The sequence below is a fragment of the Salvelinus alpinus genome, chromosome 26 (genome assembly GCF_045679555.1).
Source record: "Salvelinus alpinus chromosome 26, SLU_Salpinus.1, whole genome shotgun sequence".
In the NCBI taxonomy this organism is placed as follows: domain Eukaryota; kingdom Metazoa; phylum Chordata; class Actinopteri; order Salmoniformes; family Salmonidae; genus Salvelinus; species Salvelinus alpinus.
The window spans coordinates 8308749-8323941 of NC_092111.1; the positions used below are offsets into that span (position 1 = coordinate 8308749).

General features: G+C 42.3%; 1 protein-coding gene across 2 annotated transcripts in view; it reads left to right on the forward strand.

Moving 5' to 3' along the window:
• Nucleotides 1-15068, forward strand: part of LOC139554566 (E3 ubiquitin-protein ligase RNF19B-like) — a 36003-nt gene extending 20935 nt beyond the window's left edge. For both annotated transcript variants that reach the window (XM_071367464.1, XM_071367465.1), the window contains exons 3-9: nt 2676-2875; nt 3241-3385; nt 5194-5356; nt 7870-8125; nt 9870-10059; nt 10349-10483; nt 10847-15068. In XM_071367464.1, the coding sequence (XP_071223565.1) occupies nt 2676-2875; nt 3241-3385; nt 5194-5356; nt 7870-8125; nt 9870-10059; nt 10349-10483; nt 10847-11276 (1519 nt within the window). In that variant the 3' untranslated portion in view covers nt 11277-15068. The remainder of the gene's footprint in view (nt 1-2675; nt 2876-3240; nt 3386-5193; nt 5357-7869; nt 8126-9869; nt 10060-10348; nt 10484-10846) is intronic.
• The last annotated feature ends 125 nt before the right edge of the window (nt 15069-15193 follow it).

Consider the following 15193-nt stretch of genomic DNA (forward strand, 5'->3'; position numbering starts at 1 on the left):
CACAGATACACAGATACACAGACTCAATCCATTCTTTTTGTGAACGGCTCCTTTAACTCTTGAGCTTCATTGTCCTTTCGTCTCATCGGTCAGTTCCCTTTCCATTCCCCAATCAGACCTCACTCTACCTGATTGACAGTGAGAGACAACCAATCAGATCAGCGATAGGTCCACCGGTCGCTCCCCAGGCTGTCAGTTGCTATGGTGACTAGTGATGTGGCATAGAGGTAGCCAGTGTTACCAGGAGTAACAGAGAGGTTGGAATTTCTATAATTGAAGTGATCATTACACACTCACTGGACTGAGTGTGTGTGTGTGTACAGAGTCACAGACAGTGTATGTGTGTTTCTGAGGGTTCTGTCTATCTCACTTTTGTATCTATATTACATTTGTAATGTTGAAAACAAAACAGTTTCACACCATTTAAAGCAATGAAATCTTAGACACTAGATGTGGCTGTCAGAGGGCATTTTCTCCGAAGGTGCAGCGTTGTACTCCTCAGATTGCCACCGGTCAAAGCCATGATGTCAGTCATTATCGTGCTCCACCGCAGCAGAACCGACTACTCAAATGCAGCGTTAACATGGAATGTTCCTACAGGGAAAAGCCTGCCTTGGCAACTTGTGTCTCTGCTCTGTTGCAACAAGTCATTGAGTTTAGGCTTGAAGACATGTTGCCAGTTTGAATAAACAAACAAAGTCATTGGGAAAGGAAGCAGCTCAAACTGGATTTAAGGGGCTGCTAGAAACTGTGTTAAAGGGGAAAACCCATAGTGCTGGGAACATTTCCTCTAGTTTGAGGTTTTGAAAGAGACAGAGTAGGGATTCAACAGTTTTCGGTATTTGACATCTGGTTTGCCTGTGTAGTGGAATGCTGGAGGCCTTTAGGAGAGCGGAGGTCAATAAGATTGAGTGCTCAGCTTGAATACCAGTACCTACATTCAAAGCAATAGTTGTGTGACGGGTCGTATGTCATTTTTAGCATTGTTTTCTGATGAGAAAGAGAGTAACTTTCTAATTAAATTCAGTTTTGCTCTGTCTGTCTTTGAACCCTGTCACTCACTAGTAGTGTTGTATTAGATTAAATACCATTTCATCTTTACATACAGTACTTATGGATCGTGTTACATCGTCGAAAAGATAAGAACCCTGCCTCCCCTCTCATGGTGATGTGGCAGCCTACTTCCTGTGTTGAGCACAGGAGGTTGGTAGCACCTTAATTGGGGAGGACGCGCTCGTGGTAATGGCTGGAGCGGTATAAGTAGAATGGTATCAAATACATCAGACATGGTTTCCATGTGTTTGATGCCATTCCATTTGTTCTGTTCCAGCCATTATTATGAGCCGTCCTCCCCTTAGCAGCCTCCACTGGTATTGAGATGTTTGTGTATGGTATCATGTAGATCAGCCTGGTCTCATAGACTAGACGTAACATAGTAAATGTAAATCCGGGACACTCAAATTAGTATGATATGTTACGTTTGGTATAATTACAGATGGTGACAGATGGTGTTCAGAGATAGATGGGAGGGGTTGAGTGGAGCTGAAGGGTGGGACTAAAAACAACAAGATTACTAATGTAAAATACACTGTGTCCGTACAATTGATATAGTATTTATAAGCTGGAAGTAGAAGCCTAACTGTTGTTGTCGATTAGTTTACTCCAATTAGGGGAGGGATGGTAGGGTTAGGGGAAAATAATAAAGGAAAATATATTTACAAAAAAATATATGGGGGATTGGAAATGATGCAGACTATTACATTGATGGAAGCTACAATCTATCTGTAATATTATAGCCGATCTACCCTAAAAAGAATAGTTGGTCGGTGTGGATGGGTGGGTGTATAACGCGAACGTCTAGTAACCAAAAGGTTGTGAGTTTGAATCTCATCACAGACAACGTTAGCATAACATTTAGCATTTAGATAATTAGCAACTTTTCAACTACTTACTACTTTTTAGCTACTTTGCAACTACTTAGCATGTTAGCTAACCCTTCCCCTAACCTTAACTTTAACCTAACCTTAACCCCTAGCCTAGGTAATGTGAGCCAGCTAGCTAACGTTAGCCACCTAGCTAGAATTCTTAACATATCATATGTTTAGCAAGTTCGTAACATGTACTACGCTTTGCAAATTCATAATATTTTGTACGATTTGCAAATTCGTAACATATGTCATGAGAATTGTAATTCGTAAACATATCATACGACATGGATGATGGACATCCAGAAAATAATACATACCGTAACATATCATACTAAATGGAGTGTCTCGGATTTACATACAGAATAATACGAAATGCTCTGAGATCAGGTTGTGTAGATGCAATTATGATAATATGCTATGAGGTTTAGCTCTTGGTCGTTTTCCTCTCATGCCCTTTATTTAGGTTACTCTAGACAGCCTGAAATCACCTTTTGCCTATTTCTCCTTCCTCTCTTTTTCCTTAACTCTTACTCTTTGTTCTAACATGCTCTCTCTCTCCACGGCTCAGTAAATGTAACCATTTGTCCAGCTACAGTGTACCCACTTCCTCCAAGGCTGCTGTGTTCCCTCTCTCTCTTTCAGTGCAGTGATGTAGTTTTCACTTTGCAATTGATTTCGCATTAGCCGAATTGTGCCAATAAAGGTTTTTCTGAAAATCAAACATCTCCCTCTTTCTCCCTCTGCCAGGTTTGCAGTGATCGCTTCGGGCTGTGCCAGCTGCCCCAGGCTGGTGTGTCGTAGAGAGGGCTGCTTGGCTGAGTTTTGTTACCACTGCAAGCAGGCGTGGCACCCCAACCAGACCTGTGACTCGGCCCGCCAGCAAAGGGCATTCTTCCTGCACACGCATAGCAACCACTCACCCAGCTACATGCAGGAGCACGGGCCTGGTAAGTACTTTGATGACTCTTCATAATGTTATTATTATGTCTCTGTATTAGTCGCCCTCTTCTCATAAAGCAATTTTCAGACTTCTCAGGTTCCAAAGGACAGAACAAAAAGTCTGTATAAATTAGCCCTTACCACAACCTCTTATCTGTCTCAGCCTGTCTCTTATACTAGCTGTTGGCAGTCAATGTCTCCAAACCAATTATCCTCTGTCTCTGGTAAAAGAAGAAGTCCCTTTTTAGGCACAGATCTAGAATCAGTTTACCCTCCCCAAATCCTAACGGGAAACCATAAAACTGACCTCAGATCAACATTGTCCTGAATCCTCCTCCCTCTAATCAACCTACCCACTCTCTCTCGTCTCTAGCTGATGACATTAAGCCCTGCCCACGATGTGGCGCCTACATAATCAAGATGAACGACGGCAGCTGTAACCACATGACCTGTGCCGTGTGTGGCTGTGAGTTCTGCTGGCTCTGCATGAAGGAGATCTCTGACCTGCACTACCTCAGGTAACTCTCAAGACTACGGCAGTTCACGTCAACACAGTATGTAACGTAGTAGTAGACTACTTTCCATGTGCCAAAAATACGTATAGGCCTACCCTCCCTTGGTGGAGTTGCCAACAGCCGGATGCATACGGTTTTTAGGGATACAGCAAATTCTATTGAGCTTCCTTTTCCGTTGAAAAGCGGATGTGGGAACTCCGCTCAGGTGTTTTCTTTTACGCCTGCTACATTAGGTTTAGGCCTATATGACATCCACCCAATTTTAAAGCATGATTGTCGTTACTGGGGCTAGACTAGTGCTTTTTTTAAATTCCTCCCGAAATTCTTTAAAAAAAGAAATACCTACACATTTTATGGAATTAAGATCAAACTAAATACTGACAAACATAACTGAATTAAACATTTTATTGTTTTGATAAGAAGGCTACACTAAATTTACTGAGTTACAATTCATATAAGGAAATCAGTCAATTTAAATAAATAAACTGTACCCCTGCCCAGTCATGTGAAATCCATAGATTAGGGCCTAATTTATTTATTTCAATTGACTGATTTTCTTATATAAACTGTAACTCAGTAAAATTGTTGAAATTGATATTTGGTGTATTATCCCACTGTATTATCCCACTGGGGAGCCAGGCCCAGCCAATCAGAGTTAGTTTTTCCCCACAAAAGGGCTTTAATACAGACAGAAATGCTCCTCAGTTTCATTAGCTGTTCGGGTGGATGGTCTCAGACGATCCCACAGGTGAATAAGCTGGATGTGACGGTCCTGGGCTGGCGTGGTTACACGTGATCTGCAGTTGGACGTACTGCCAAGTTCTCTAAAATTACGTTGGAGGTGGCTTATGGTAGAGAAATTAAGATACAGTTCTCTGTCAACAGCTCTGGTGGACATTCCTGCAGTCAGCATGCCATTTGCACACTCCCTCAAAATCTGTGGCATTGTGTTGTGTGACAAAACTGCACATTTTAGAGTGGCCTTTTATTGTCCCCAGCACAAGGTACACTTGTGTAATGATCATGCTGTTTAATCAGCTTCTTGATATGCCACACCTGTCAGGTGGATGGACTATCTTGGCAAAGGAGAAATGTTCACTAACAGGGATGTAAACAAATTTGTGGACAAAATTCGAGAGAAATCCATTTATTTTGCGTGTGAGAAAATTCCGTTTTTTTTACATTTCAGCTCATGAAACATGGGACCAACACTTTACATGTTGAGTTTATATTTTTGTTCAGTATATATTCATACAGTAACATGAATGAACATTTCCACAGATTTTCCTTTCATCATATGAGCATCCTGTAGCAGTGGATAACAGGCAGTGATGCATGTCTCACTGCTGTGTGACATTTAGCAGAGGGCTCTGAATTCATAATGACACAGCCTTACCTCACCTCCACTCCTCTGTTGCTGTGGTGTATCTGTTCCCCGGGCGCTGAAGACGTGGATGTTAAGGCAGCTCCCCGCACCTCTCTGATTCAGAGGGGTTGGGTTAAATGCGGAAGACACATTTCAGTTGAAGGCATTCAGTTGTACAACTGACTAGGTATCCCCCTTTCCCGTTCCCTTTCCTGAACTTGGGCCCAGAACTAATCAGTCTTCTGTCTACCCCTCTGCTCTTGCTCTTCACCTATTTCTCCCCCTTTCATTATATATGTTTTCTCTTCATTCCTCCTTTTTCTTTCTCTTTCACAATCTCTCTCGCTCCCTCTGTATTTTCTACCCATTCCATCGTTTCTCTTTTTTCTTACTTTTTCTCTCCCTCCATATCCCACCCTCTATCTCTCTCTCTTCTTTCCCTCAGTCCATCAGGGTGTACGTTCTGGGGAAAGAAGCCATGGACTCGTAAGAAGAAGATCCTGTGGCAGCTGGGCACACTGATCGGAGCCCCGGTGGGCATCACCCTCATCGCTGGTATCGCTGTGCCTGCCATGGTCATTGGCCTCCCCGTCTATGTGGGGCGCAAGGTGGGCAACCCCTTACTGAACCCCCCCCCCCACTCACATTTAGGACTACACTCAGTCATTTAGCAGATTCTCTTATTTAGAGTGGCTTATTGTGAGTGCATATACATTAAAAGGAAAATAATGAACGTATTTACTTTTCATGAAGTTGAACAGAAAAGCAATCCATTGTAGAAAGTAAATGTGTCAGTGCTGTTCTTAAAAATGTAGTTAGTGTCAATATGATGTTTAATTTCACGGGGGTACTTTCATTTCCTCCTTATATTCCAGTAATTGAGAAATACAATTCCTGAAATAGATGAGCTTTCAAACCATAGGAAACTATTTTTTAGTTTCAGTATGATGCTACAACTGTTCTTCGGAAACAACATAATTGTGAAGAAATGTTGTGTCATGATAGAATTGCAGAATTACCTAATTTGAAGGATATCTCTTTAGCGCACCCTTGTGGAAATACAATATAACTGCGAGTTTGAATTTAAACTCATTTGAATGATGTACTATAGCCCTCCAACACACACTTTATTGTTCCAGGCCCCTAAGCCTTACCAGCTGTAGAAATACCTATCAGAGTATTACCAGTTGTACTCAGCCAACTCCCTACCATCCACTCTCAACCAGAGATGTAATGCTGTAATAGGCCTAGGTAAAGTAACTCAGATGGTGGTACTAATATGACTTTTTCAACATTTTGTTAGGTTACAGCCTTATTTTAAAATTGATTAAATTGTTTTTCTCCTCATCAATCTACACACAATACCCCATAATGACAAAGCAAAAACAGGTTTTTAGACATTTTTGCTCATTTATAAAATAAAAAAACAGAAATATAACATTTACATAAATATTCAGACCCTTTACTCAGTACTTTGCTGAAACACCTTTGGCAGCGATTACAGCCTCGGGTCTTCTTGGGTATGACGCTACAAGCTTGGCACACCTGTATTTGAGGAGTTTCTCGAACTCTTCTCTGCAGATCCTCTCAAGCTCTGTCAGGTTGGATGGGGAGTGTTGCTGCACAGCTATTTTCAGATCTCTCTAGAGATGTTCGATCGGGTTCAAGTCCAGGCTCTGGCTGGGCCACTCAACGACATTCAGAGACTTGTCAAGAAGCCACTCCTGTGTTGTCTTGGCTGTGTGCTTAGGGTCGTTGTCCTGTTGGAAGGGATCCTTCGCCCAAGTCTGAGTTCCTAAGCGTGCTGGAGCAGATTTTCATCAAGGATCTCTCTGTACTTTGCTCCGTTCATCTTTCCCTCGATCCTGACTAGTCTCCCAGTCCCTGCCGCTAAAAAACATCCTCACAGAATGATGCTGCCATCACCATGCTTCACCATAGGGATGGTGCCAGGTTTCCTCCAGACATGACACTTGGCATTCAGGCCAGATAATCTTGTTCTGAGAGTCTTTAGGTGCATTTTGGTAAACTCCAAGCAGGCTGTCATGTGCCTTTTACTGAGCAGTGGCTTCCGTCTGGCCACTCTATCATAAAGGCCTGATTGGTGGAATGCTGCAGAGATGGTTGTCCTTCTGGAAGGATCTCCCATCTCCACATAGGAACTCTGGAGCTCTGTCAGAGTGACCATCAGGTTCTTGGTCCCCCTCCCTGACCAAGGCCCTTCTCCCCTAATTGCTCAGTTTGGCCGGGCGGCCAGCTCTAGGAAGAGTCTTGGTGGTTCCAATCTTCTTCCATTTAAGAGTGATGGAGGCCACTGTGTTCTTGGGGAACTTCAGTGCTGCAGACATTTTTTAGTACCCTTCCCCAGATCTGTGCCTTGACACAATCCTGTCTTGGAGCTCCACGGACAATTCCTTCGACCTCGTGGCTTGGTTTTTGCTCTGACATGCATTGTCAACTGTGGGACCTTATATAGACAGGTGAATGCCTTTCCAAATCATGTCCAATCAAAAGAATTTACCACAGGTGTACTCTAACCAAGTTGTAGAAACATCTCAAGGATGATCAATGGAAACAGGATGCATCTGAGCTCAATTTTGAGTCTCATAGCAAATGGTCTGAATACTTATGTAAATAAGCAATTTCAGTTTTTTATTTTTAATAAATTAGCAAAAATGTCTAAACCTCTTTTCGCTTTGTCATTATGGGGTATTGTGTGTAGATTGCTGAGGATTTTTTTGTATTTAATCCATTTTAGAATAAGTCTGTAACGTAACAAAATGTGTAAAAAGTCAAGGGGTCTGAATACTTTCCGAAGGCACTGTAAGTCTGTGAAAAAAGAAAGAAATCCCCTTACATGACATATGACCTACTTCTCCCAAGTGCTTTATAATATAATTGTATCTGAATCACAGTACAGACATTTTATCTGCAACAGCCCTTTTTTGCTAGCCTGGTCCCAGATCGGTTTGTGCTGTTTTGCCAACTCATTGTGCAAAACAGCACACACACAGATCTGGGACCAGGCTACACTGTTAGACTGTTGTGAAAGTTCAGGATGTGTATTTACTGTATAACTTCACCTCACCTTCACTAATATCTATCTTTTTTTTGGTGATAGATTCACGCCCATTATGACGGGATGAAGACCAATCGCCACAGGAGGAACCTGGCCATCACAGGGGGAGTGGCCCTGTCAATCATCACAGCTCCTGTGATTGCAGCCGTCAGCGTGGGTATTGGTGTGCCCATCATGTTGGCGTATGTCTATGGAGTTGTGCCCATATCTCTGTGCCGTGGAGGAGGCTGTGGCGTAAGCCGAGGAAAGGGGCGTGGCATGCGGATCGACTTTGACGAGGACGATGGTCCAATCACAGGTGAGCAAGACATCAATAGCTATAATTTTTGCTTTAATAGACTTAATACTGTAAAATACAACAACAACTCTTACCTACATGTGCAGTTGAAGTCGGACGTTTACATACACTTATGTTGGAGTCATTAAAACTCGTTTTAATGACTTGTTAACAAACTATAGTTTTGGCAAGTCGGTTAGGACATCTACTTTGTGCATGACACAAGTACTTTTTCCAACAATTGTTTTACAGACAGACTATTTAAGTTATAATTCACTGTATCACAATTCCAGTGGGTCAGAAGTTTGACTGTGCCTTTAAACAGCTTAGAAAATTCCAGAAAATGATGTCATGGCTTTAGAGGCTTCTGATAGGCTAATTGACATCATTTGAGTCAATTGGAGGTGTACCTGTGGATGTATTTCAAGGCCTACTTTCAAACTCAGTTCCTCTTTGCTTGACATCATGGGGAAATCAAAAGAAATCGGCCAAGACCTCAGAAAGAAAATCTGGTTCATCCTTGGGAGCAATTTCCAAATGCTTGAAAGTACAACGTTCATCTGTACAAACAATCGTACGCAAGTATAAACACCATGGGACCACACAGCCGGCATACCGCTCAGGAAGGAGACGCGTTCTGTCTCCTAGAGATGAACGTACTTTGGTGCGAAAAGTGCAAATCAATCCCAGAACAACACCAAAGGACCTTGTGAAGATGCTGGAGGAAACGGGTACAAAAGTATCTATATCCACAGTAAAACGAGTCCTATATTGACATAACCTGAAAGGCCGCTCAGCAAGGAAGAAGCCACTGCACCAAAACCGCCATAAAAAAGTCAGACTACGGTTTTCAACTGCACATGGGGACAAAGATCGTACTTTTTGGACAAATGTCCTCTGGTCTGATGAAACAAAAATACAACTGTTTGGCCATAATGACCATTGTTATGTTTGGAGGAAAAACGGGGAGGCTTGCAACCCGAAGAACACCATCCCAACCGTGAAGCACGGGGGTGGCAGCATCATGTTGTGGGGGTGCTTTGCTGCAGGAAGGACTGGTGCACTTCACAAAATAGATGGCATCATGACGAAGGAAAATTATGTGGATATATTGAAGCAACATCTCAATACATCAGTCAGAAAGTTAAAGCTTGGTCGCAAATGAATCTTCCAAATGGACAATGACCCCAAGCATACTTGGCTTAAGGACAACAAAGTCAAGGTATTGGAGTGGCCATCACAAAGCCCCGACCTCAATCCCATAGAACATTTGTGGGCAGAACTGAAAAAGCATGTGCGAGCAAGGAGGCCTACACACCTGACTCAGTTACACCAGCTCTGTCAGGAGGAATGGGCCAAAATTCACCCAACTTATTGTGGGAAGCTTGTGGAAGGCTACCCGAAACGTTTGACCCAAGTTAAACAATTTATAGGCAATGCTACCAAATACTAATTGAGTGTATGTAAACTTCTGACCCACTGGGAATGGGAATGTAAAAGCTGAAAGAAATCATTCTCTCTACTATTATTCTGACATTTCACATTCTTAAAATAAAGTGGTGATCCTAAGACAGGGAATTTTTACTAGGATTAAATGTCAGGAATTGTGAAAAACTGAATTAAAATGTATTTGGCTGTATATGTATATACAGCCAAATACGTATATACAGTATGTATATATATATAATGTATATGTAAACTTCCGACTTCAACTGTATATATCTCATCATGCATCAAATAAAAATATCAAATAATTGTCCCCCAGTGGCCGATGCGTGGCGGGCCCTCAAGTCCCCCAGCCTGGGTGAGAGCAGCCTGGAGGGGGCAGCCAGCGGCCTCAGCACAACCTCCCCCAGTGATGGTCTCTCTGTGGCCCCCGGGGTCCTGGGGGACACCCCCCACTTTAACACTTTGGCCGGGGGCGCCCTTGGAGCCAGGACTGGCAAATACAACAGGTATGGAGGGGGCCCAGCAGGGAAGAGAACCTGTTCTGTATGTCTTATGGCGGGGAATGTGTATTGTAAGCAGGGAGACGGTATAAATAGGGGCCAAGTAAGACTTAGACAAAATAACTGCAGTTGTTGTTGTCCCTTTGAAAGCTATATATCTTGGTTGAATGAGGACTGCTCTTATAACCTCTGCTGTAAATGTTTTTGCTGAGTAAATGTAATGTGACATATGTTGAACACTGTAATAACTGTTGTTGGTATAACCATGTAATAATCATGTTTTGTGTTGTTCCAGGTTGGAGCTCCAGGGAGGGGAGCTGGGGAAGGACGGTGCCCACAGAGAGACAGGTAGTCTGGGAGCGGGTAGTGACTGTGCCAGCACCCGGGGCATGGCAGGCTCCATTATCTCCTCCTACACACTACCTGACAGGTGAGTGTCACAATCTCCCTCTCTCTTACATACACACACGATCTTGAGAAAATCTGCTCCTCCTCCTTGATTTGCCATCAAGTCTCAATCTGTTTCTGTCGGTCTGACGTTGTTGTTGTCTCTGATGCAACTCCTCAATTTCCTTGAATCTCTCTTGAGTCTGACTTGTCTTTAGTCTGTGTGGTATGCAGGCAGCACTTTGTGGTTCAGAAATATTTATTTCTGCCATTGATTTAGTTCCCGACCGACGTTTTAAAACCAGCTTTGAGTTAACTTATAATGGTAGGCAAGGTGACACTGGATACAGCAGATAATATGGTGACTAGTGAATCTAAACGTCTTTGTTCTCCTTTGTTCTCCTAGGGACTGTACTAACCTGGAGATCCAGGTGGACATCGAGACTAAACCCAGCCACCTCTGCTTGACCAGTGAGGAAGACCTAAACACGCCCCCTGCTGCTATGGCAGCATGCCCCGGCTCAGGGGGGGAGGAGCCTCAGGACTGCAGCTCCAGAAGGGGCGGGGCTCTGTTTGGCTCAGCACTAGGCCTGTCGCCAGGGGCGTCGCTCAGGGAGGGGCTTCGTGATGTCACTTTGGCCCAGCCCGAGAGCATCCGCAGCGACCTGGAGATGTCCGATACCCAATCAGACGACATCGCCGAGCTGACGTCAGACGACTGTGATTCGCCTCATCTCAAAAGCTGCCGGCCCTCTCAACCCCAGGCCACCTGCAGACCCCTTGTCACCTCCGACAGCCTGCACTGTCCCCCGGATAACGTCATCCTCTATGTTTAAGAGTCCGACTGACTTTGAGAGCTCTCAAAGATTGCACAAATCCAAAATGTTTTTGTTTTAGCTTTTCTCCATTGATTGATTGAGCGTTTCAGTAATTTTTTTGCTGCTTTTTTGTTTACAAAACATCTGACCTGCAGACAACACATATCTACATGTGTCTGTCTTTCTATCAACATGTCGATCTCCTTGCAGAGAATTGGCAGGGTTCTACCTCTGAGATTTAATACAACAATTTTTGTTTACTTCTTGGTGCAAAAATGCCTTGGCTACTTAAGCAAACTTTTATTTTTTTAACAAGACATACAGATTTGCCACAAGAAACACTGCAAAGAAATAGGAAACAAGGTGAAATGTCACCAAGCACACCAATGAGTGAAGGGTTGTGGGGAATAGGGTTTGTACTATGGAAAGGGGATGTTTTTAGGGATGTGAGTATGGCATTTGTACTGGACTGTATTGGCTTGATTTCCTTTTTTTTTTTCTATTTATAATTGAATGATCTTGAATGATCTTGAAATTGAATTATTTGCTGTGTCCATGAGTCTGCATGAACTGCGTTTTGTATGGGTGTATAGGCCTACAAGCATAATACGTACCTAATACACTGGTGGAGTTTACAGTAGTTTGTACAGAGACATGACTTTTAGATGCGATCTGCACTTGAATCTCACCTGCACAGTGAAGAAGAAATTAGGGGTTAATGAGATCCGATGCCGCGGAAAATGGACAAGTACTTAACCAGCAGACAGTTCCACTTGAATGACTGACTGCCTGCCTTAGACAGTGATGACGCACTCACTGACGAACACTGGCTTTCTGACATGCTAGCTGTCTGACCCACTCAAATGGTGTGTGTGTGTGTGTGTGTGTGTGTGTGTGTGTGTGTGTGTGTGTGTGTGTGTGAATGACAGATTGAAAGTGTGTGCTACTCAATCACAAAGACTATAAAGACAAAGACACAATATACATTTTCAGTAGACAATTATAGTAGAATGGAAGGACATCTTGTGATTGTATTTGTTGGTCCCACTATCGAGTGAATTTATGAATGAGCACTTGTGCACTTTATTTAAATATTCATATTTTTTGCTATCCATTGTCAAGTTTTGGTCCATTGCTTAAAATCATACTTGTACAATCATAGCCAAATGTTGATTATCAGAAACCTTTTTACAGTGTAACAACATTTTGCAGACTCATTTTAATTTCTTCAAGAATAATTACTAGAGCTTATTTTTGCTGTTTACAAACCATGTGCTTCAGTTTCAGTTCTTAAAGATTTCCCCATTTATTATAGACATCATGAGAAATCTCTGTATGGGAACATCGTTTCATTTCAAATAAGCTTTATTGGGTCAAATCATACGATTGGGCAGAGCTTAGTATGGTCTGTTGATGTAATTCAGTTTTGGCTTATTTCTGCCTATGAGAAACCACATGAATGTACCACAGATTGAAACAGAACTTCCTAAATATGAAAGGAGGATTTACCATTAATAACACACCTAGATGTGGACAGTGGTGATTTTAGCATGTAAATCTTGGTGGGGCAAACTTCCCAATTTTTTTTAGATGCATGCCAGCAAAGCTACTACACAACACTAAACAATACATTAATAGCACTATAACAGTGACAAACAATGCCCACAAACTGTTAAGGCCTATATAAAGCTGTCCCAACATATATAAAGCTGTCCCAACAGCATAGCTTTCTTTTCAGCACCATGGAGTGAATCCTTACCACCGCTACACCTGGCTATCAGCAGGGCCTTGTCTGACAGCGAAACAGTTCATTCAGCCTCTTAAAAAAACATAGCTGATATGGCTGACTTGCTTAAACATATGTGGTTTCTTCTGACAATTAAGATGTACAAACTATGACATACGTGGACGACGAGCAGATAAGAGGCAATCTGTAATTTTTATTAAGACATTGATGAGCGAGCTAATATAATATATCTATTTGTTATGCACTTTTGAAATGTACAGTGACAGAATTCAGAACAGGGGCCATTCTTACAGTATTCTCCCTGTACACCAAGTCAGAACTGTAGGATAAATAAAGGGGGCATATAAGCAGACAATGAAAGCTCTTACAATATTCAATGATTACATTTATCTAAAACAGGCTATAGGCTATATGTGCACCACCAAGTCAGAACAGTAGGCTAAGTTATGAGGGGGAAAGGGACCAAGGAAGGTGGCGCAGCATTCCTCATCAAATTCTCTGGATTTATGGTGCTTTCAAGACAACTGGGAACTCTGAAAAAAAACAAGGTTGAATCATGACCTCAGTGATCTTCCGGTCGGAGCTCTAGAAAGAGGCCTGGGTTCGACTTGGACGACTTGGAATTCCGAGTTGGATTTACATTTTTACATTTTACATTTTTAGTCATTTAGCAAACGCTCTTATCCAGAGCGACTTACAGTAGAGTGCATACATTTTATTACATTTTTACATACTGAGACAAGGATATCCCTACTGGCCAAGAGCAGACGCTCTTATCCAGAGCGACTTACAGTAGAGTGCATACATTTTATTACATTTTTTTAATTATTTTTTTTACATACTGAGACAAGGACAAGACACTGAGACAAGGATATCCCTACCGGCCAAACCCTCCCTACCGGCCAAACCCTCCCTAACCCGGACGACGCTATGCCAATTGTGCGTCGCCCCACCGTTCAAAACATATTTTTCCAGTCGGAGCTTGTTTTTTCCCAGTTGTCTTGAACTCACTGAAGTCTGAGATTTCCCAGTTCCGAGTTTCCAGTTGTTTTGAACGTGGCAGAAGTCATGCTGGATTGACAGCATGAATGTTTATCCTTTTAATCTTGGAAAAGAGACCCTTAAACCCAGACATGGACATCACACACACTCCACTGAATAGCAGGCTAGTGATTGCTTTGCAACGCTTGCAGTTAGCCTTCCTTCCAAATCACTCATTGTTGAATTTGCGATGTCCAACTTGTTGTGTAATGTTTATGTCCAATCGCAGATGAGCACCGATACGTTTTATCTATAATTTCTCTTCATATGACAAAGATTGAAAAGGATTTGCCAGTAGATTGTCGATGTGATTCATGATGATGACTGCTTGTCTAGCTTGCTAGCTAAGATTTTGAAAGTAGGATGTTGACATGATCAGTCCAATCAAAGCTACGGTAGATATAACGAGATTTTACTTAATTTTATCTGTGGCCAATGACCTTGAGCTTTCTTGGATGGGCACTTCTAATGTAACTCTATGGCTGCACCCGAGGGGCTTGAATTTTTTTAGCTCTACCTGTAGATTTTGCATTGACGTAGTGTCCCCATGAGTGACAGAACACTGAGCTAGTCACGGCGCAACTAGAGAACATTACCAACCCCTACGCTCCGTATTTTCCGCTGGCTGCCCCACCACCACAGAAAGCACTGAGCTAGGCTGAAACACCTGCATTTTGGAGCTGCCTTATTCAAGAAAACAAAAAAGAGACCATGTTTGTATGCGGCTTTATTAACTCAATGATTTTATTTTGATTTTATATTGTTTGAAAAATGATATGTGACACGTATTAATACCAAAATAACATGCAAAACAGACAACAGGAGGGGCTCTGCCCTGAATGACTGGATGTGGATAAAATAGTTATAAATATATACTGTAAATAGTAATATAAAAGTATTATATATAAATGTGTATGTCCTGGCACAGTTTTGTAAGCCCCTGTATGGGGCCGAACACACAGGACTGTTAAAGACGTTGTGGACATATTTTGGGAAAATAAACACATTTTCTGTTGCACCAATATTGTCTTATTGTGGTTATTTTTGGGGAAATGGAATGAAACACACACATTTTAATTATGAATCAAAGTCTTTATGCATAACATACTTGGTTATAGTCAGTGCTGGGGAGTAGTGAACTACACGT